The sequence below is a fragment of the Chaetura pelagica genome, unplaced genomic scaffold, assembly GCF_000747805.2.
Source record: "Chaetura pelagica isolate M959 unplaced genomic scaffold, ChaPel_1.0 scaffold101, whole genome shotgun sequence".
NCBI classification, from domain to species: domain Eukaryota; kingdom Metazoa; phylum Chordata; class Aves; order Apodiformes; family Apodidae; genus Chaetura; species Chaetura pelagica.
In genome coordinates this window covers 7,310,209-7,332,363 of record NW_009952564.1, presented here as the reverse complement: position 1 = coordinate 7,332,363, position 22,155 = coordinate 7,310,209, and the positions used below count along the sequence as shown (strand labels likewise).

Genomic DNA, 22,155 nt, shown 5'->3' with positions numbered 1-22,155 from the left:
CTGGAAGTGTTTTAAGGACAGGTTAGATGGGATGCTGAGCAACCTGGTCTAGTGGGAGGTGTCTCTGCCCATGCAGGGGGTGTGGATCTATATGATCCTTAAGGTGCCTTCCAACCCAAACCATTCTATGATATTACTAGAACTTGTGAAGGTAGTCTTGAGAAGTTGTGAGGACTGTGAGAAACTATTAACTGGTGTCACTTCTTGGGGAAGAGACCACATAGCTACTTGTCTTCTGCATGATGTACAGGACGATGTCAGTCCATTTTGATCCTCAACAATGAGTTCTAGCAGCTCTCACTCAGGGTGGCACATCAGTCTGATTTCCTAAGGTGTTGGATGTTGTGCAGTTGCATCAATGTTTCTGCTTACTAGGGGAAGGGGTTCTTACAGGAGCAGCAGTACACCCCACAAGACTCTCTACTTGGACAAGGATCAGTAGCTCTTCTGCAGACTTAAGCAATCAGTACTGCGGTGTCTTCAGCACCTCCCTGTGCAGCATGTTGTTGTTAAACAGTTGTTCTTTTAAGCTCTTCCAGAACAGAGCACGCACTGACATGGTTATGTTACGCTGGAGGACTGGTGGGTAAATGGACTCCGGCAGAAAGCTTGAATCTCTTTCAAGGATTTTTATCTAGCAGTTTGTACACTTGGGACTTTGGGATTATTTGCTTTGTAGGAGGTCCTTAATGTGTAAGCTGAATGCTTTGTTTAATGTCTTACACTGAGTCCTGTGCAGCAAGGAGGGCACAGATGGGAGTTCAGCTGATTTGCTATTGCCGCATTCCTTGGAGCTGGTGGGAGAGGGAGAGACTGATGACTCATCAAGTCAGGTGGTTGTGCCTCTGCTGTGTGTCAGAAATTTCTTTCCCCTCTGCAGCAGGCTTTCTCATCCCTCTTGTGTAGGGGCACTAGAAGGACAATTATTTTTCCGAGTGGTAGTGCTTAACTGCTGAATTCTGGATTTGCCTTATTGGGCCTGTGGATTTTTGTAACTCCCTGTTTCTGCAAAATAAGGTAAGAATCTGTATTTATATGATGAAATAGTCATGGGTTTTCTTCCTTGCTGTAAGAAGGATCCTTCTAAAAATCTCACAAGAGTCTTAATTTTGTAGAGATCTTTGCAATAAGGCAGTTCATTGTGTAAATTCTAGGACTGATCAAATGTTTGAAGCAAAAACTAGGAGCTGTAGTAGAAATCAGGGATATTTTGACATTGAGAGCAGGATAGTTAAATTTTTGGGGTTACTCCGTAGCCAAATTGCTGTGCTAGGGAGAAACCAAGATAGAAAACTCAGGTCATTGGCCTTTTCTTGTTTAATTATGGCTATAAAATTATTTAAATCACCTTTCAGTCTGAGATGGTTCTGCAGCAAGTAATATTTTGATTTCTGGCACTAGTAAGTAGAATATGACCATGTTGGAGCTTAAAAACATGTTTAAATAAATTGTTGAACTCTTTGAGACAAGGAAGATTCCAGTCTGTAAGTTGTAAAGAATACAAGATGCATCTCTGTTCATAAGGGAATTAAAATTAAGCTAATCAGCTGCCTAAAGGATACTAGTGGGCTTTGTAGGAGTGGATTGCATATCGTGCCTAATGACCTGTGCTGGGATGAGGCCTATGGAAGGGTGTAGGAACTTGGTAGATTTCTAAAATGTCCAGCTACCAAGGCTTCTGGGTTAAATATATACCTTCTGAACACAAATGATGCTACGTTTAGCAAAATCTGATCTGATCTGGGGAATTTTGTTTTATCTGAGTACAAACAATCAAGACATTTACCAGCGTAGGTAGGGCAATGTTTCTGCCCTCAAGGATTTTTAGACCTAAAATGAAAATTTATAATGCTAATGCACAAGAAAACTATGCATAGAGAAATAACAGCATTTCTTTTTTCAAGTGGTGGTCAGCTGTCCTGCAGGTTTTGGTATGAAGGATGAGTTAATTTAAATTTAAACTGGCCAGTGTTCTTTCTGCTTTTCCTTGCCTTTTTTAATGGACTCTTTCATATAGCACCCTGTACTGTCTAATTGTCAAACAGTGTTACTTATTCAGTTACAAAAATTTGATTTAGTTTTTTCATTACTGTGCTTTTACAGAAGATTTTGGCAGTAGGTGTCTATAGATTGTTCTGTGTCGTGACATGTTGAAGTCAATGTTTTGGGTGGATTTATAAGACCAGCTGCTTTTTCTTCAGGGTGAACAGTAATTGTGCTTGAATTTTGCAGTTTCTTAGTTGTTAAAAGCAAAACGATGAGGTAGTTCTGTTAGCCTGATCATAACCAGATCTTACCAGCTGCTCAGGAACTGCAGGTTGCTTTGCGAGGACCTCCCCTCTGCCACTTGACAGAGGAGACTTTTGGGAAATAAGCAGTGAAATTAAAATTGTCTTCTGGGCCTAAACAACAGGCAGCTTAAAGGATAAATTTACCATTTCTGGAGAGTAGAGGGACCTAATGGAGCCTCTGAGGTTGAGAGCAGTTAACACTTCCACACCAGGCTGCTGGTGACTGAGTAATGATCAACTTGTTGGTGTGGTGGCTGTGAAATGAGTCAATGGTAGCCGCTGTTACACAATCCACTCTGACATACAGAGTCTGGAAGAAGCTATTCCTTCAGGAGGAATAGGAGTTTAGAATAATTGGAGATCCTTTTCTTGCAGGGCAGAGTCACTGATTTAAATATTTTGGCTTGTAAAGAGGCTGAGGGGCAGAGGATTTGTAGTATAGTATTAAAATCTGGAAAACAGTTGTAAGATCTGAAGAACAGCAGATGCCAGCTACTGCTACTCCTGAAGAGGAGACAGAAAAGCATCCTTTAATGATGGTGGAAGGCATGGCAATGTAATTGCCTTCCTCCTTGTACAAGGGACAGGTTTTCAGGCCTGAGTATGCCTCCGTATTTGCTGCCTTGCAGAAGATGCTGGGTTAGGTTAAGCTCCTCACAAGAACTGTATCAACAGGTTCCTCGCACGGTTCACATCACCAAACCGTGGGGTTTTGCTAGGTAGGCCCTGTTGGTACGTAGGCAGCACTGTGCTGCCATACCCCACCTTTCACCCGTCTTGTAAGATAAATGTGTCAATGCAGTAGAGATAGGTAGAGAGTTTCCTCACAGTTCTCCAACACTGATCAGTTTCCAAGGTAACGCAAAGCATGGTAAGGACTGACAAAGCAAAACCATGAAATACTCTTATCGGCTCCAGAAGCAGGACAGCCCAACAGTCAATTACAGGACAAGTGTGGATCAAGGAGGTCTGTTTCTAAAACAGCTTTTCCTGTGCCGGTTGTTCAGGTTCTCTAAACAGCTACTGGCAAGAGATGTCTGTGTTTAACTATTGTAATGAAAATGTGTGTTCCCTCCTCTGGACACTCTGGTTCAGCAGCTTAAGATAGCAAAAATAGAATTTTCACAATTAATATTTGTAGTATTGCTTTTTAGAGAGTGGTGGTAGTAAAGTAGCCCCAGAACATTCCCTTGCTCATAGAAAACTCCACATTTTGAAGGAAGCTAGATGAGATGTGGAAGACAGAAGTGATTCTTTGTTATTTAAATATCCTGTTATTTGGCTTGGAAATAGTTGAGCATTATTAGGATAGAGAATAGTTGAGCTACAGCATTTTTTGAGTGTTCTGTGACACCTACTATGGAGTGACATTCCACCCCTGTGTTTCTGCAATAGTTATTTTGTTTGTTTAAATTAGTTACTTTTTAACTTTTTATAGCTTTAAAATCAGTGTGGTTAAGGTGCTTCAGGCTATATGTGTTCAGGCTTCCTAGCTGGAAATAAGGAAGGAGCAGAGAGGAGAAACTTTTTACATGTGTGTATTCTTCAGAACTGACTCTTTTTTTTTCCTTCTGTAGAGTGGAACAGGCAAAATGGACTTCTCCAAGCTGCCTAAAATCCGAGATGAGGACAGAGAGGCCTTTGTTGGCTATGTCCATGGAGTCTCTGGACCTGGTAGGTATTACTTTGTAAAAGAAATAATAGGTTCTGTTTCATCTAGTGTCTTGTTAATCTTGTTCGCTTGGAAGTGGAGAGGTGTAGTAGAGCTTGAGGTGGAACTGTTTATCAGTTTTGGGGCAAGGAGAGTTTAAGAAAAATCTCTGACTTAGTGTGATAAAAAGTTAAGAAATATACTAAGATGGTACTGCTAATTAATCTTAAAGATGTAATGAGCAGCAGGCTGATGAATAATAATAAAAACAAAAGGTCATAAACTTTTGTATGAGATAAAGCCACATGGTCAGAAATCTGCAGGCCCAATGTATTAAGTTTTCCTAAAAGAGTGTGAGATGCATAGTCCATTCTTAGTGAAATGAAGTCTGACTCTGTGTTCTCTGGAATGCTCAGTCACCTACCACAATCAAGGTGTTCTGTGTTACTTCACCATGGGCTGGGGAGCTCAGCAAAGAGCTGGAAAGAGTTAGGCAAGGTGGCAGAGTGTGGTGTTAGTGTAAGGAGGACAGGGAGAAGGAGGACTCTCTCCTTCTTTGTCAGCTTAAATAGTTTCTTTAAGCACTGATATCAACAAGTTTTGAATACACAAGGACTGTACTGGCTTTTCTACTCCCTCTTGCATTCCCTTCAAGAGATGAAGGAAAGGATGGGATTGTGAGAACAGAAGAATAACATTTGTCTTTGTTAAGCCCTTGGCTTGTGTCTACCTAAATAAATTCCTATTTGTTAACTGCCCATTCCTTAACTGCAGAAGTGATGCTTAAATCTATTTTAAACAGATATGGCTTTCTTTCCTAAGAAATGGAAAATGTATTTTTTGGTATGTAAATACATGAATCTCATGTGCAAGACTGATATTATAATACGAAAGACGTGAAAAGACTTCTGTCCTAAAGCAGCTAAGCCTTTTGTATGACCTGCTGAAATCTAGCTCAACAATAGGAAGTTTCAGGCCCTAAATGTGCTGTCAAACGGTTTTCATCTGTTGAAGGTTAAATGCCCTGAAATGTACATCACTTTTCTACAAAATAAAGCATCAAAATAGCATTTCCTTAAAGGATGTGTAGATGTGCTGCTCTAGATACAAAGGTATATGTTGCCTTCAGCAGACACCTTGGCTTGATCTATACATGGAAATACTTTGTTCTGTTAGTATCCAGATGCTACCAAGGTAAACAGGAGTTTGGGTGGCTTGAAAAATACAGGTTTATCCTGCAGGTATCAGGTGAGCTTTTGCCATTTTCTTGTATGTTTGTAGTTTAGCCAGGCAGGAATGTGGTCCAGCTAACTGAAAGGGAGAAGTGCCTATGGAACATGTCTGTCCAAATTCACTGCATCTCTAAAACCCTAAACATTTGCCATCTGTCAAGATAGATAAGAGATTATGGCAAGAATTGTCTGTGAACTACTACATTCTGATAGTGTCCTCTTGCTGAGCATAAAGGAACAGTGTGAAAAGTACAGGGCAATATTTTTTTTTGGCTTTTAAACTAGAAATGTCATGGCAGCCAAGTTATCCCTTCTTTTGAAATAAAGAATGTGCTTCTGGTTTGGTGGAATACCAGGCTTATGCTGTGCTGTTTTTACTGACTTTTGATGAGTAAATTTCCTGAGTGACAGGAAAAATATTCACCTATGTGCATGTCTTCTACAGTGGTCACAGCTTGCAACATGGCTGGTGCTGCTATGTACGAGTTGGTACGAGTAGGCCACAGTGAACTGGTGGGGGAGATTATCCGACTGGAAGGTGATTTGGCGACTGTTCAGGTGTATGAAGAAACATGTATCCTTTTTGCTAAGCCCTCATGACCTGCCAGACTACTCAGTCCAGAACATGGTGGTGATTAGGGAATATTACAGCTCCTTGTTATGGAATTTGTTTTATAAATGTCAACCACAAGTGTTAAAACTACCAAGCAATCTTTGTCACATTTTTTCTTCGCTTTTGAAAACTGTGTTTGTCCAGCAATTAAATAGGAAATGTAAAGTGGGCAGGATGCCGCCTTCTGGGCAGAGTATTTTGCCAAACGTAATGGATTACATTTTTGCTTCTGCAGTGTGCTTACAGAATCTTGGTCGAGCTAGGAGGCAGCATGTATTCTAAAATCTATTTAACTTTAAATGTGTTTTGTATTACACTTAGAGGAGAGAATGTTGAAAAAGAAGTCATGAGACTTGAAGCCAGAACTTTTTTCCTCATTCTTTTAAACTTTAGAGTTGGCTCTGTGTATCTGCAGAGGCTGGGAAAAAGCCTGTGCTGGCTCCCAAAGCTGTGTTTTAAGGAGCTGCTGGGTGGTAGACTTACAATTGGTCATTTTAGATGGCATCATTTTAGATGGCATCCTCGTTGTGGTATCTAGTAGCCTTCCATCAGTACATGGAACAAGTTTGAAAATAGATTACTCTTAGGTTCCTGATGAGGGAGCTCTGTCATAGGGCTCTCTGAAATCAACTTGCATTTAACCTCTGGAGACTTATATAGGGTTTTGGGGGGGTTCTTTTGTGTTCTAACAGGGCCTTTTACCAAACTGCTGGCCCTTTGCAGAAAAGTGCATTGTTTATCTTTGGAGCCTAGATAGTGCCTAGACTGGGCAACTTGATGTCAGACAGGAGGGAAATTATGCTGGTCTTGGACAAACTACCTTTAAAATTAGACTGCTGTCAAAAAGACTCTGCAAGGCTCAAGACCAAAACAGTGATGCTTGCTAATAAATTCTGAAGCAAAGAAACATGTATTTCATAACATTGTTTGACTTCAACAATCAAACATGTTTTCTACATTTGAAGATTTAGGAAATGCCTAACTTTTTGTCCTTCTGCTGCTTGGCACTCCAGGAAACTCATCCATATAGTTGACTTGAACTAATGATCATAAAGCAGAATATCTACCCCTACTTTGCCTCTCTGGAGGATAAGCAGCTTTGTTGCTTTAGCAATTTCATCTTCAGCTTCTCAAATTATGATGTGTAATATATTAAAAATACTACCTTCAAGTCAAATGGTTTAAGAGCATGATGTTGTGAATGTGTTGCCTTCTACCTTGTTTCTTTCCCGTTCTCTGGATGAACTTTTCCTCAGCAAATCTTTAGCTGGTGTCTCTGTAGGAGATCCTGTACTCCGTACTGGCAAACCCTTGTCAGTGGAACTAGGGCCTGGCATTATGGGAGCTATTTTTGATGGTATCCAGAGGCCTCTATCTGACATCAGCACTCTGACCAAAAGTATCTATATCCCTAGAGGTGTCAACGTGTCAGCTTTGAGCCGAGATGTCAAATGGGACTTCATGCCTTCCAAAACTCTGCGGGTAGGTTCTGACCAGCCTGTCTTCTGCTTCTCTACCTCCAGAGCTCAGGGCCAGAGCAAAGTGCTAAGGCTGCAGGGAGCTAAGGTTAACATTGTGTTAAGTTTGTGAAAGAAAGGGTACTGTGAGGTGGTAGCAAGGTATGAGAGTGAGGCCTGGATTGGGATCACCAAAACTTAGTCAGTTTAATTGTATTTACTAAAAGGCAAAGAAGCTGGTGGGATTGCAGTAAGCATCAACAGGAGCAGATGTTACCTGAAGAAAAAGAGCCATTGCAGCACACATTTTGTGAATGGTGAAGGTAGCCTCAGACCTGGAAAGTGTCATGGCTTTAGCCCTTGGCATATTGGGGTTTTTTCTGACTCTGCATGTTAACACATGCTGTCCTTTCTCTACCTAATGCATTAAACTGAGAGGTATAAAAGAAACAAGGAGAATTCCTGGCATCAGTCAGTAATTACTGCTGTCAGACTTGAAAGGCACCTGAACCCAGATAGTGTTGCTAGGACTGTGCTGTTCGTGTAATGAATTATGTAAATGGACTACTGTGCTGTAACAATGCATTTATAAAGGGAGTAATCACAGTGCTAGACTTAATAGCTATTATGGTTATTTTATACAGTTCTTTGTCAAGGTTCTTTTTTAAACTGGAGTTCTCACTTATGACTAATAGACCTGTTCTGATTTTAGGTTGGCAGCCACATCACTGGTGGAGATATTTATGGTGTGGTGAATGAAAACTCCCTTATCAAACACAAAATCATGCTGCCACCACGGAACAGGGGTACAGTTACATACATTGCTCCGCCAGGAAACTATGACACTTCAGTAAGTTTCCCAAACAACAGTTGCTGGTATATTCCACGTCTCTTTCATAAAGTTGATGGATTATTTCTGTTCTTTATGGTGACAACTAGAAAGTGTTCATGCAACAAGATGTCTGAGTTAATGATTGCTTCTGCTACCCTGCCTGCAGGGACTGGTTGAATATCTTGTGCAGTTAATTTCTGTGTATATGCCTTCCCAGTGGCACTTCATTATGCTGTGTTTGCTGACCTCTGTGGAGATCTACAATATCTTGTGAACATGCAAAGTTCAGTAGCTCTTCAAAAGCATAATTTTAGTTGAAGTTTCATCTTGCACTTTTCCCCCCGAGTAGCACTGTAAATATGGGAGGGAACCTTCCCTCAGGAGGGCATAATAGCATGTCAAGGCTCTGAGAAATCTGTGGTGGTATCAAGGACCTAGCTGTGCAGATCAGTTGAGATGAGAATTTGTGTGCTGGTCCAATGGGCAGCTGTTGCTTTACTTCAGATATCTGGTGCTGTCTGTTAGGATGTTGTCTTAGAGCTGGAGTTTGAAGGTGTGAAGGAGAAGTTCACTATGGTCCAGGTCTGGCCTGTACGTCAAGTCCGTCCAGTTACTGAGAAGTTACCAGCCAATCATCCTTTATTAACTGGCCAACGGGTCTTGGATGCCCTCTTCCCGTAAGTACTATCTCTCATCTTGTGATATGTAAGAAATCTCTCTTTTGGGGCAATAGGCAGAGTAAAGTGCTGTTAAATAGTGGGTTTTTTTAAGGGCAAACAGATCCTGAGCTTTCACTATGTGTTACAGCATAATCTCAAAAAATATTTAGCTGAATTCCTCATATTTCTCTTATTTGGCAGGAGAACCCACTAGTGGAAAAAGGAAGAGAAGTTTAACAAGATAGTTCTAGTGCATTAATCTAGAAAAAGAATGGAGAAGCATAAACTTAACATAATCATGCCAAATCTACAGAAAGGCTAGAGCTCTCAGGCCTGATATCTCCATTTGAACACATAAGTAGGATCTCCTTCCATGGTCTTGAGGTTGTATAGTTCCTAATGATTTTTGGGGGCACCACTTAAGAAAAGTGTTGCACTTAACTGTAACTCAATATGCTCACGTAAGCAGCTAACTTCAAGGCACTGAATTTGGTAATTTTGGTCTTCAAATATTGTGCTGCTTATTTTTATAATGCACAGCTAAGTACAGTTGTTCTTTTCTTAGAATTTGCATCCCATTAGTGCTTCCAGCTGCAAAGACTGCTATGTTTCAAGCCTGGAAGTCCAGCTGTTGTACCAGCATAACTCCTGTTCTTGAAGGGCAGCAGAAGAAAAGGACACTTAATTCCCTCAGTGTTTGGGTTTAGTGAAAGACTTCTGTGCTTCTCACCCAGCACACTGAATGTGACTCCTGTCACTCTGCTTTTTATTAAGGAGTTTTGTTGGAAAACATATTCCAAGGTGGGAGAGAGCTGGTTTTGATTTTTTTGCAAATCAGAATCTTTTTTCTTTACTCAGGTGTGTACAAGGAGGTACAACAGCAATTCCTGGGGCATTTGGTTGTGGGAAGACTGTGATTTCACAGTCTCTCTCAAAATACTCCAACAGTGATGTCATCATTTATGTAGGCTGTGGAGAAAGAGGAAATGAAATGTCTGAAGTACTGAGAGATTTCCCTGAGGTTAGTATGGAGAATTCGTGGAGAGTAAGCCTTCTTGGGAAGACTTGCTGTTGTACTAATGTTATAACTGACTAAAATACCATATTGGTAGAGTGGCTTGAAGTGATCATCTTCCTTCCCTGCTCTAAGTTCTGGCTGTAGTAGCAGAAATCCCTTTTAACTCATTCAAGAAAGATTTCAGTGGCCCCTTAGTAAACATCTGGACTAGTTTTTGGGTGTACATTTTAACTTGTTTAAAATAAAGCCAAAATTAATGCTAGGGTGTAATTTCGCACAATTATAAGCACCTTACCTTTCACTGGTGTTGTGTCTAACTTTTCTAACTGAATCATGTATGGCAAATGCAGCAGCTGTATTTACAGGGTGCAGGGTGGTGACACAAACAGTTACCAGATACCAGTTTGATGTGTTAGGCTTTGGAATACCTTCCAAAGGAGGTAGAAAATGCCAGGCTAATAAATAAAAATAAAGACACAACAGATTTTCCAGTCCTTCTACCTGTTGTGTGTTAGCGTTGTAGTTGGGGCACAGTCTTTTGTGAGAGGAAGCCAGGTAGTTGGAACTGTTAGGTGGAAAATCCAGTGTCAGAAGTAAGGGTGAAAGGCTTGGGTGTGTTGGTCGATTACAAGGTGAAAATGTTCAAGCTGAGGTGGTCATGAAAATGGTAAATGCCAGGATAATCCTAAGTGGAATTCTAAACAAATGTCAGAATATGTATTCTGTTGTTCAGGTGCTTGTGAGGCTTCACCTGGATTATTTATGCTCAGTTGTCCAAGACAAAGTTGGATTGGTGTAGAAAGTTAGTTGATATTTGATACCTAATGAACTTAAACAGGAGGCTGAGATTTTTGGCTCTTCTGTCCCTTCAGGTTACTGGACTAGTGTACTTCCTGATGCAGTGGTTTTGTCACTCATGTAGGTGGGATCCATAGAAGTTTTACCACTTGCAGAAGATGAGATGAGGCTGAGTGAGGCATGTGCATCAAATAGTTGAACTGTGTGCAGTCTGGAAGGCAAACTAGCATAGTATCCTGAAATCTTGAGTAATTTCTGCTCTTGGTAGAGTAGCTGTGAGAAGAGTATCCTGATACAAAAAGAAATACATTTTAAAAACAAATGAACACAAAACAACAAAAATTAAAAACCCTTGCTACAGTCATATCTTGTTTTATTTTTGTTACATTTTAGTTAACAATGGAAGTTGATGGCAAGGTAGAAAGCATCATGAAGAGAACAGCTCTTGTAGCAAATACCTCCAACATGCCTGTGGCTGCCAGAGAAGCCTCTATCTATACTGGTAAGATATACAGGAGGCCAGAAAAGGCTATGTGTGTAGAGCAAGCCATTATGCTCTAGTATTTTCAGTTCCTGAGGTCATCACTATTAAGAAACCTGCTTAGTTTCAGAAGTCAAGCCTTTCAGGCCTTGCCTGCATGAAGTTCTAATGAAGTCTTAATTTAATGAAGTTCTGCATGAAGTCTTAATTGAATTTGGCTTGCTTGTATGTAACTATGACTTCCAAATATTGAGTAAGTTTTACTTACAAGGTGAACTTACTGTGCCAGCTCTCACGTAGTTTTTCTCTATATGTTAACTATGTAATCTTTAGTTTGCAAATAGCATTTTGCTGACAAGTACAGCCGTTTAATGGGTCAGAATAGTAGTCTCCTAGTTGGCAGGTTGTTCTTATTTCTATTGCAGTCTCTTAGAGATTATTTTTTTAAGTCGTCTTTGTGAAAAGTTGTCAGACAATGAAGATAAAAACATGACTTTCTCACTGTTGTATTCTGGTAGTTTGAAAGGGAAAGAGACATTTTACAGTAAGAAGAGACTTTGTTTCTGCTTTCAGTGAGACAATTCAATGACATTGCTGTATCTCTTCAAAGAAATGCATGGGAATGTAAGATGAGCCAGAGGGGTTAATATAAAAAAAAAGGGGAGAGTGAGAGGAAAGAAATTAAAAAAAAAAAGACAGCAAGGACGTGATCTAATGGGAATGAAGAGTAACTTTCGGTGTCTTTTTCATCAAAATGTAAACTTGAACATTTTGGCTTGTTTGCATCCTACTGATGAGTTACAAGCATAGAATTCCCTCTGAAATGTATCATGCACACTGTTGTCTTTGTTCTAGGCATCACCCTGTCTGAGTATTTCCGGGACATGGGCTACCATGTCAGTATGATGGCAGACTCTACTTCCCGATGGGCTGAGGCCCTCAGAGAGATTTCAGGGCGACTGGCTGAAATGCCAGCTGGTGAGTAGTCTTTTTTCAGTCTTGTCTTGTCAGTGCATCCTTGAAACTGGGCCTTGGACTCAGTGGCTGTGTGTTGGTGTTTGCAGACAGTGGTTACCCAGCCTACCTTGGTGCCCGTCTAGCCTCTTTCTACGAGCGAGCTGGCAGAGTGAAGTGTCTGGGAAATCCTGAAAGGGAAGGCAGCGTCAGCATTGTTGGAGCGTGAGTGTTGCAATTCTTTGCTTAGAGGTGGCTGCACATTCTTCTCTGTACTTGTCAAAGTACCTGTTTTTCAGACAAAAAAGTTCTTGTTGCTCTGTGCAGCTGCAGAACTTAAGTGTGTGAATGAGTAGGCAGATGTTTAGTCTCTGTTCACCCTCAGCTACTGCTAAATTGTGTGTGGGGGCAGAAAGAATTAATGTGGACAGGTAGTTCTGTGAGGAATGGAATCACAGTCACTTGCAGCAATCAGAGCAACTGGCTCAGGGAAGAATGCCATTTGAGCTGTCACTGACAGTGTCAAGCCATGCTCAGAGTAGGAGAGAAGGGGCAGTGTGTGCACTTGAGGGCATAATGAATCATTATTTTCTTGCTCATATATAGTAGAATTACAGGGAACAGCATATCTCAAGCTGTGGTGGGTTGTTAAAAGCATGTGGTCCACGGACATACATTGATTTGTATATCGTACTCTGGGCAAAGTGAATTTCTCACACACACATTTTCAGGAGAGTCTCTAGCACCTGCAGGAACACCTAAAGTCCATGCTTTGCTCTGCTTAGTTCTGCTGTCCACAACATACGTACACAAATGCATTGTGCTTTTGAAGTTGGAAGATTTTTACTTTTTAATCTCTGAGAAGGTACATATTTGGGTGTCAAGCCCAACTGAATTTGAAGTGGTTATTAAATAGGTGACTATCTAAAATAATTGCAAATTTGGATGATTTTTCTCTAAAATAATTGTTGCACTGTGTTTCACAGTGCCCTATCAGCACACTTGCTGATAGAGCTGTATTTCATGCTATTCTTGACGTTACACCTGTGTAGGTGTGTATTAAACGCTTTCTGGAGTAGAAGCTTGAAATTAGTGACTTGCTTGGAATCATGTTAACTTTCCTGGTTCCTGTGATGACTGGAGCTGTGTAGTCATACATTTGGCACTTCAGTTGAAACTGTGAAACCAATTCTGATCAGTTTTCCTTACCTCTTCCTGGTCAGTGTCTCTCCCCCAGGTGGTGACTTTTCTGATCCTGTCACATCTGCAACACTGGGCATTGTTCAGGTATGTTCTCCAATGGCTCTTCTGTCTGCTTTGCTAGACTTGAAATGACCGTGTTTCAGTGCGTTTGTGCCCATGGCTACGCTGCGAGAGCTTTGATTTGATGCAAGCAGCTTTGCAGGGTGCTTTGGAAAATGTTCTAACAGTGTAAAAGGTGACCTTATGAGATGGTCTCTGAACTGATGTGTTCAAGATCCCTTTTGAAGAGGGCACTTAAGGTAGCAATTCATTCCAATGCTGACTGAGCAGGAATATCCACAGGCTTCCCTGTTGCTGCACTTCAAATGTGGCTGCTCTCAGCTGAGATGAAAAGTAAACCACTGCGATGAAACCACAAAAAAAAATCCTCAGAGCAGCTGACAGGGACAATAATGTAATTGTTTGCAGCCTTATTTTGGGAAAAGGGGTTGCATCTAACGGATCTCCACTTTATTAGACTCCAGCATTGATGTTGTCTTTGTTATGGCTGACTTCTCCCTCATGAAGAGGCTCAAGCTGGCTAAATCTTAATGCAGCTTATAAGTTGCATAATTTTTTGAGCAGTATATTTGGAAATTGCTGCTATAATTACATTAATATAAAGAATGCTTTATTTTTCTCTCTCTGGCTTTCATTTGTGAAAGCCTTTGCTGTGTTGCATTTGCTCAAATTTGCTTTCTGTATTGGGTTTTTTGTTGTTTTGTTTTGTTTTGAAGGGGGGGTGGGGGTGGTTTGCCTTCAATTATTTTGATTCATTTTTTATTTGGAACCCTGGTTGATCTTCCTGGTTTCTGACAGGTTTTCTGGGGCCTGGATAAGAAACTGGCACAACGCAAGCACTTCCCCTCTGTCAACTGGCTGATCAGTTACAGCAAATACACTCGTGCTCTGGATGAATACTATGACAAGCATTTTACAGAGTTTGTCCCTCTCAGGACAAAGGCCAAAGAAATCCTGCAGGAGGAAGAGGACCTTGCAGAGATTGTGCAGCTTGTGGGGAAGGTGAGTAACCAGCTGTGAGGAATTGTGGTGTCAATGAGCCATCCTCCATTTCCTTACTGCTGGTGCAGGCTTTTGACCATCTTTTAGACCAGACTTGAATACTGCATTGTGCAAAAAAGGCAAATGGTCACAGGGAGATGTCAGATGCTCCTGCTTATAACTGTGCTTTATTCCAACTTTATTACATGTTGTTTGACTTGTAACTACAAACACTTTTTTAGATTTGCTAAACAGATTTGATGCTGCTTTTCTCTTGTAAATTGGATTGCAGGGCATCTAATTGTGAAGTTAAGAAGCTTCCCTTGCTTCAGTGTTCTAGTCCTACTGAAATACCCATTGCTGCAGCTTACCATAGTATTCCATTGCAGTAATCTTTAAGAAAAATGATGCAAACTGATCTTTACTGTTGAAGTCATCCAAAGAGTTACAATTATTAGAAACCATATTGCCAGTCTTGGAATAGAGATGTTGGCATTTACAAGCTGGCCTGTAGAAAAAGAAGTGATGGCTGCTTTTTCTAAAAACTAGTGATTACCTAGTTTGTGAAAACCTGTGACATGATATATGGCTCCATTTTACAGGAGCATTCTTTCATTTCCTTCATTTGCTATTTTAGAGAAAAAGCTAAACTTGGACAGGAAAAATTCCCTTGAGAGCTCTCAAAAGGGACCCAGTGAAAACTGTGTTTCATTTTAACACTATAAATAATTGACAGGTGCCTACCACATACTTGACAGTAATTTAATCTCGTGATGTTCAGATGAGTTATTCTGATTTACAAGGTGGTAGTAGTGTGTGGTAACATGTATTAACTACTACTCGGAGGAAATTTCCTTCTGGTGCTGTCCCTATTCACTGATGTTGTAGCCTGAACAGGATGAGGCCTTTCACCAGATCTTGCCTAGCAGGGTTCTTTTCTCTAGATGTGTCTTCAAAGAAAAGGAAATGTGATTTTAGGGCTTTCTGTAGTTACTTATTTAACAAAACCATGTTCTAAAAAACTAGTTTACAGAGCAGGGTAGTAATCAGTTTATTGGTTTGGAAGGGATATTGATAATTCAGTGCTTGTAACTAGGCATTATTCCCACGATAGAAGTACTGGAACTGGTGAATTTGTTCTTACAGATGTTATCTTTAACAGTTTCTTTCAGTCTGCTCTTGGCTAAGAACTGCAACAGACCTTTAGATAGGGGGGTTGTGGAAAAGCAATTGGATATATTTTTTCTTTTTAGCTGTGAATTTTGTTAGTCTCCTTGTGAAAGAAGGGCCAAACTTCCTGTCTAGAAAGCAAGCAGGGGTACTTAAAACTCAGTACACCCTTCAGCACAAGGACAATCAAGGTAGAAAAGAGTGACCTGTGGTGACAACAGCAGCAGTGTGAGCATGGTTGTGACTGTCTTGCAGAGTATGACAGACATTGCCATACACTCATGTACTTTTGAATACCAGAGAAAGCCCATTGGTAGCTGTTGGAGGCTAGGATCAAATCCTTAAGATTGCTTATTGATCTTACATGCATCCATGGACATAAGGATTGAGGAAGGTAGAAATTAATTTACATCATTATGTAGGAAGGTGTCAGTGTACCTCATAGCAGAGCCATGTGGGTTTTTTCTGTGGCTTTTCCATTATCATACAGGAAACTTTCTTTCCATTGTTTATCATTAGATAAAGTAGACTTATTGACTGTTTGGCCCATCTTAAGTTGGCTGTCAATTACATTGGCTGTTCTACAACTGGGAATGAATTCTGCTGGAAGCTATCTTAAGAGGGTAGGAGTAAAACATGTATTGAAAGATAACAGTTCTTGGCCAGGATGTCCTCATGGGCTTGAGTACCAAACTAACAGCATACCTTACTTTTCTAGGCTTCCTTGGCAGAAACAGATAAAATTACCTTGGAGGTTGCCAAGCTGATCAAGGATGACTTCTTGCAGCAGAACGGTTACACACCTTATGACAGGTGAGATCTGACTGGCCAATCTTCCCTCTTGGTCCTGTGTAGTCTGGATTTAGACAGCTATTTTACTTGGAAATGGACCAGTGCCGCAAGGAATTTTACTTGCCATAAACAAATGGAAGAATGGTGCTTAGGTAGGCCTGACTGAACCATGTATTCATGTTGTCTTACCCAAGGCATGCAGACCTTTTCCAAACACAGTTGCACCCTTTAAGTTTCTTGGGCTCTCATCTATTTTTCAGATAGCGAGTATTTCTGCAATAGCATGTCCTCCTGAGGAGGAGGAGGAGAGGAACTCTCTGTTCTCACAGTCAATACCCAGAGTCTTCCTGTTTGTTCTAGAAATGCACGGGGGACTACAAGAATCTGCTTTCAGTTACTATTGCATAATTCCTGAGTACATTTGATCCGTCAAAAAAATGTACTGGATCTTTTCCCTAGTGCAATGCCTATTTATCCCTGTCTGCTTTGCTTCTTTCCATGCTATCCTTGTGTTTTAACAGCCTGACAAGGGGCCTTTTGTGCTTCATCTCATTCCCCAACCTGCGTAGATCAGAATCACACAGAATCACAGAATATTATATGACCAGGAGGTCTTGAAATGCTTCATCACTCAAAATTCAGGCACACATCATTCTGTAAGGTGGTGTGGCTTTGATTAGTTTACTAGGGCAGGTATGGATGTATGCAGTAGGGAAGCACAGGAAGTAGCATGGTGTAGTGTATAAATAATAATGAGGTAACTTTTGCGGCAGTCATCTACCCATTGAAAATGGACCTTTTTATGTATGGAGTGTTTTTGTCTTAGAAACACTACCTTTTCTCTGAGCAAACTTGTAGAGCTGTTAGGTCATTCCAGGCTGCTTGGAGGAAGCCTGCTTCCATGATGGGTGAAAGAGGAAGGAGGAATTCTGTTGGCTGTTCTGATGTTTTCCCTTTCTCCTTAGCATCCGCACAGAATGAAAGTGCAAGACATGTACAGTGATGGTTGCTGTTCTCTTCTCTTTTACCCAGTGCTTTGGTGCAGTTTCAGAAACTTCATTTCAGGATGATTCTCTCCTATGATTCACCTATTTAAAAATGAGACCTATTAGAGGCACTCTCTCTCCTTTGACAGCATGTATAAAAACATGCCTGGAGTGAAGCAGGCTAGTGCTCTTTCTCTTGCGTGAGAATTCAGAGTTGTTGCAAAGGCTTGTCCTGTTAACGGTTCCAAAATGCCTGATAGTTCCTCTTCTATTCCATCAGGTTCTGCCCTTTCTATAAAACAGTGGGAATGCTTTCCAATATGATTGCATTTTATGACATGGCACGCCGTGCTGTAGAAACCACAGCCCAGAGTGACAATAAGATCACGTGGTCCATCATCCGAGAGAACATGAGTGAAATCCTCTACAGACTTACCTCCATGAAGTTCAAGGTATGTTGGAAAGGGGCTGGGTTGCACTGCCTTTTGGGAGTTTCCAGTATTTCTGAAAGGCTGTTTCTCAAAGGTGGTCATAAGTTGCCTTAGATAAAGGTCTATGAGCAGAGACTTTGCAATCATTTTGAATGCACTTAAAAACTGGCTTTAGTTACTGAACATTCAGTCAGTACTGAAATGTCATTGGGTGGTGCTGGCTGCAGAGCCTTGGCAACCCCACCTTCAGTGGTGTCTTTTATGTTACATATATTCACAGTGGTAGTACAAGCATGTTTCCTGTTTGGTTTGAGGTTTTTGTGATAAAATTCTGTAAAAAATTGTAACGTGTTCTAAGGACACTTAGCAGATATAGGCAGCCTAAAGGCTGCTTCTTTAAATCCAGGCATGTGCTAAAAAGTGAATGATAGAAATGTTGATCAAGCTGTATTAAGTAGAAGCTAAGGAAAGAAATGCTGGATTCCTGAGTAATACATGATGTCCTCAGTGTTTGGCATCAGGGTCTAAGGCAGGTGACTAGGAGCACTAACTTAGACATGGGCTAAAGAGAAAAAAAAATGGCTTGAAGCACCTGCTCTGGGTAATTTCAGCAGCCAAATTTTAGAGTACAGCTTTCCTAAAACTCATCCAGAGCATGCTGGTGTACCAGTTACTGATAGGACAGTAACTTGTGGTGCTGGCTATGTTAAAGTAGCTAAGGAATGTTCTCTATGAAGTATGATGCTTACTCTGTTAAAACTCTTAGAAGCTATTACTGCACATTTTTCAAGAACAAGTACTATAGGAAAAAATTGCATTTAAAATTAAGTGTTGTAGCGTGCCAAGGTATTCAGCAGGATGCAGGTTTGTTTCTGCAGTAAGCAGATCCCTGGTATATATTCTCAAAGCATCAGGAAGATCGTAACAGGATACAGTTGGGGGCATGAGCTGCTTTGAGGGATGGCTACTGTTTACAAACCCTGGCCACCAGAAGACATCTGGCATACGGCAGAGGTGTGGAAAATGGGAATCCAGAGGGTGAATACATGTTAAGTGGAGCTAGCCCTCTAATACAGTAATAGTTATGAAAGGAAAATGGTATTTTCTGGGTAATGGTCTAAAAGGCATGAGAATTTACATGTTCTGCATCCTGTGGTCTGTGTACTTTGGAGAGATGATGGAATATTGAATCCACACGTAAGTCTTCGTGTTTCCCAAGAGCTGCACAGACCCAGAGGATAGTGGTTCTGAGAAGGGGAATGGTGAAGACATTGAACAGATTCCACACCCTGGAAGGTGATGCTTCTTGTAGGGAAGGCCTTGCAGCCTCAGAACACAGCTGATTGTTACTTTTTTTTTTTGCCAGTGTCTTTTATGAAAAGTGTTCAGAGAAGGTGAAACTGTAGAAAGATGTTTTTGAGCTTGTTACAATTGCACAAGAAGATTCTAATTAGAACTGAGCCACCTTCAAGTGATGGCAAAGTAACTGTTGCACTTACAGGGGATGTACCCCAAACAGTACAGCAGAGCATTTCTGAGTCATGAAGATGCTTACTTCATTTGGTTTAGGGTTAGGAGCTGGTAGTAATCACTGCAGCTCTTGAATCGCACTGCATCAACCAGTTATCACATCCTCTCGAAATCAGTTGCTTTTCAATAAAGCAAGCACTGCTCTTGAAAAATTTCCTGTCCAGTATCCATTTTGCCTACTCACTGACTGTGTGAAGAGGATGAGATTTAAATCTTGTGGCTATTGGTGAGACAGACAGGAGGCAGAGATGGAGCTCTAGTGACTGCTCTGCAGTTAACAAGTGTTAACCCTGAGAAGTTACAGCACTGGCAAAGCAGGATTGTGTTAAGCACCTGAGGCTTTTCTTGAATTATCTGTTCATTTGCCATGTTATTATTTTTCAGGACCCTGTCAAAGATGGTGAAACAAAAATCAAGGCGGACTATGCTCAGCTGTTTGAGGATATGCAGAATGCATTTCGCAGTCTGGAAGACTAGACTCGACCTCTGTGACCACTCCAGTTTGTCCTCTCGATTCCTCATCTCAACTCCTCTGCTTCCCTACCTTACAAGAATGATGCAACAGTACTTGAGTTGATACCTAGCCCTGTGTTTCCCCTGTTCATACTCAAGAGTGTCCTTACAAAACATTCCTCTTAGTTTGTGTTCAGCATTGCTTGGTGTGTCTGAAATCGTGAGTGATGAGTGAATGGGCCTGGCTGAGTGAGGAAATGCTGTTGTACACTTCTAGGGTGGGAAAAACTTCACCTTGCCTCTCTCAGCTCGCTTGGCAACCCATCTTTCACCTTGGGATGTAACCAACTGAGCTGTATGGGCAGGGAAGGTGTAGATCTTAATGCAGTCACATGGTACGTTCTGAGCTGGCAGTGGTAAGGGCATTTACATCTGGCACTTTGCTATGTGACTATCATGACACAGAACTCCCTGTTCTGAAGCAGAATTTTTGACCATATCCTGATGACATGTTGATACAACCAAAACTTTTTCACTACTCTGTTCCTTCTGCAACCTTCAGCTGGGTCAGTTGGTATTGCAGTGTGGTAGTTCTGGATATCTCCAAGAAGGGACTAACTAGAGGATGAGCACGTACAAGCAACCAATATGCTTTTGTACACTGGAAAAAAAGTTTTATTTTCCTGTTTAATACAGATAGGACTGTTGGACTTGGCATCAGTTAAAATCAAAGCCATAGATGCTCAACTTCCAGCAGAAGTGTACCTTCTTGCCTCCCACTCACCCCTTAAAATGTCATGATGCTCAGCTGTTTCAGTGTGTGAAGCCTGTGACTGCTGCCATGTTCTGCAGGACATGCATAGCAAGTTATGGTGATGCCAAGTGTGTGGACCAGGAGCACAGTCCTTGCTCAGTGGTGCTGTCTGCCAGTGCAATGGCTATGCCAAGGAAAGGAAGGCAGGCATGTGCTTAAACTTCCTTTTCCACCTGTGCTCACGTGGCCTGTTTGGTGGTGGCACAGAAGGTCCCCAGTTCTCATGTAAGAGGAATGTATGATGCTACACTTCTTGGGGCAGGGGATGAACAGAGGGAAGGCTGAGGAGTACAAAGTGTATTTACGCCTGTCTCGTTGATTGCAATGCAAGAGAAACCAGTGACTGGTCATCTTCTCTGCTCTGGAAGCACTCTGTCAAACAGCTGAAACTGCTGTGTCTTGGGCTTGTTTGCTGGCAAAATGTGTACGAGGTGAGGAGCGAGCACAGAGCAGCCTTTCTGTCGTACTCCAAGAGCCCAGCTCTCACCATTGCTGCAGAGTGAGAGAGAGAAAAATGCTGGCATCTGCTCCACTCTCTCCCACTTGCTTGTGTCAGGTGGCATCCAGTGCTGCTTTGTTAGTCATGGTTTCATGACAAGTCACCACCGGTTGTGGTGGTGTGGCCAAGTGTTAACTCTGCACCCACCTCTTTCCACCAGCTGACAGCTTTGAACAGTAGCAGTGCAAAGTCTCACACTATGGACCAAATGCTGCCACTTCAACTATGATACCAACTCGTAGTTTGTCAGGGACAGCCCAGCTGAAACTTAAAGGGATTAACTATTTTTGGTTCTCCCAAAAGGAGCTACTCCTCCACCTGATACTCTGGTAGTGAATGGTTAAGTTTACAGCTCACGAAACTTTAAGTGTATGCTGCTTATTTTACCAATGAGCATGTGTGAATGAGTAGTCACCATTCAAGCCCCTGCTGGATTCCTCAATATTTGTACCCTTCACCACTGTACTATGTAGCATTTCATGCTAGAAAACAGATGTTCTTATCTCTTTACATAGAGGATGTTATAAACTTTACAGAAGATGTCTAAGGTAATGCAGTTCTAATATTTATTGTGCTGTACCTGGCCCTGAAGTGTGACCAGTTCAAACAGTTTCCTATATATTTTTGTCATTTTTTGTTTTGTGTCTGTTTTCAGTGTTGAGATTCTGATGTTCACTGTGTCCTGCAAGTCTTTCCTCCACAACTGTGGGAGGAATGAAAAGAGGGGCAGAACCCCACCACCTACTTTATCTTGTATATTTCATAATGTATGTTGCTGGAAATTGTGTAAAAAAAAAATTAAAAAAAAAAATTGGAGTCAATGAAAATAAAATGGCTTTAAAGTAGGTCTTTCTGTCCTGTTTTCTTTAGCCAAAGCAAACCTGTGCTAAAGTGGTATACACAGCATATGGTTCTTCCTTAAAATCTTTCATCATTCTAGGGATCTCTGTTTAAACTTGTAAGCAGCAGTGAGGCAAGGATGTTTTACTGCAGTCCTCCCATTCCAGTGCAGCCTGCCTCATCGCCTCAGCTATTACACAAAAGGAAGAGTTACAGGGTAGGAAACATTTTTAGGACTACTTTTATTGTAATACAAGCATGAACTTGCCTTTCACTGCTAGTAGCTACCATGCAAGTGAATGATAGCAATGCCATCATTTTATGGCCCTTTACTAAGCCTTGAAGTTCTCTGATGTGTACCTTATGTTGTGGAATATACCTCCTAAAATCTCAGCTGTGTGTTTCAGACA

General features: G+C 41.2%; 1 protein-coding gene across 1 annotated transcript; it reads left to right on the top strand.

Moving 5' to 3' along the window:
• The first annotated feature begins 917 nt into the window (after positions 1-917).
• ATP6V1A (ATPase, H+ transporting, lysosomal 70kDa, V1 subunit A) lies at positions 918-20,343 on the top strand. Its single transcript, XM_009993375.1, has 15 exons — positions 918-1,017; positions 3,871-3,965; positions 5,620-5,748; positions 7,055-7,269; positions 7,957-8,094; positions 8,602-8,753; positions 9,594-9,756; positions 10,945-11,053; positions 11,888-12,010; positions 12,097-12,211; positions 13,210-13,273; positions 14,048-14,251; positions 16,119-16,213; positions 17,459-17,630; positions 19,524-20,343. The coding sequence occupies exons 2-15, from the start codon at positions 3,884-3,886 to the stop codon at positions 19,614-19,616; spliced, it is 1,854 nt and encodes a 617-aa protein (XP_009991677.1). The 5' UTR covers positions 918-1,017; positions 3,871-3,883; the 3' UTR covers positions 19,617-20,343.
• Positions 20,344-22,155: the final 1,812 nt, after the last annotated feature.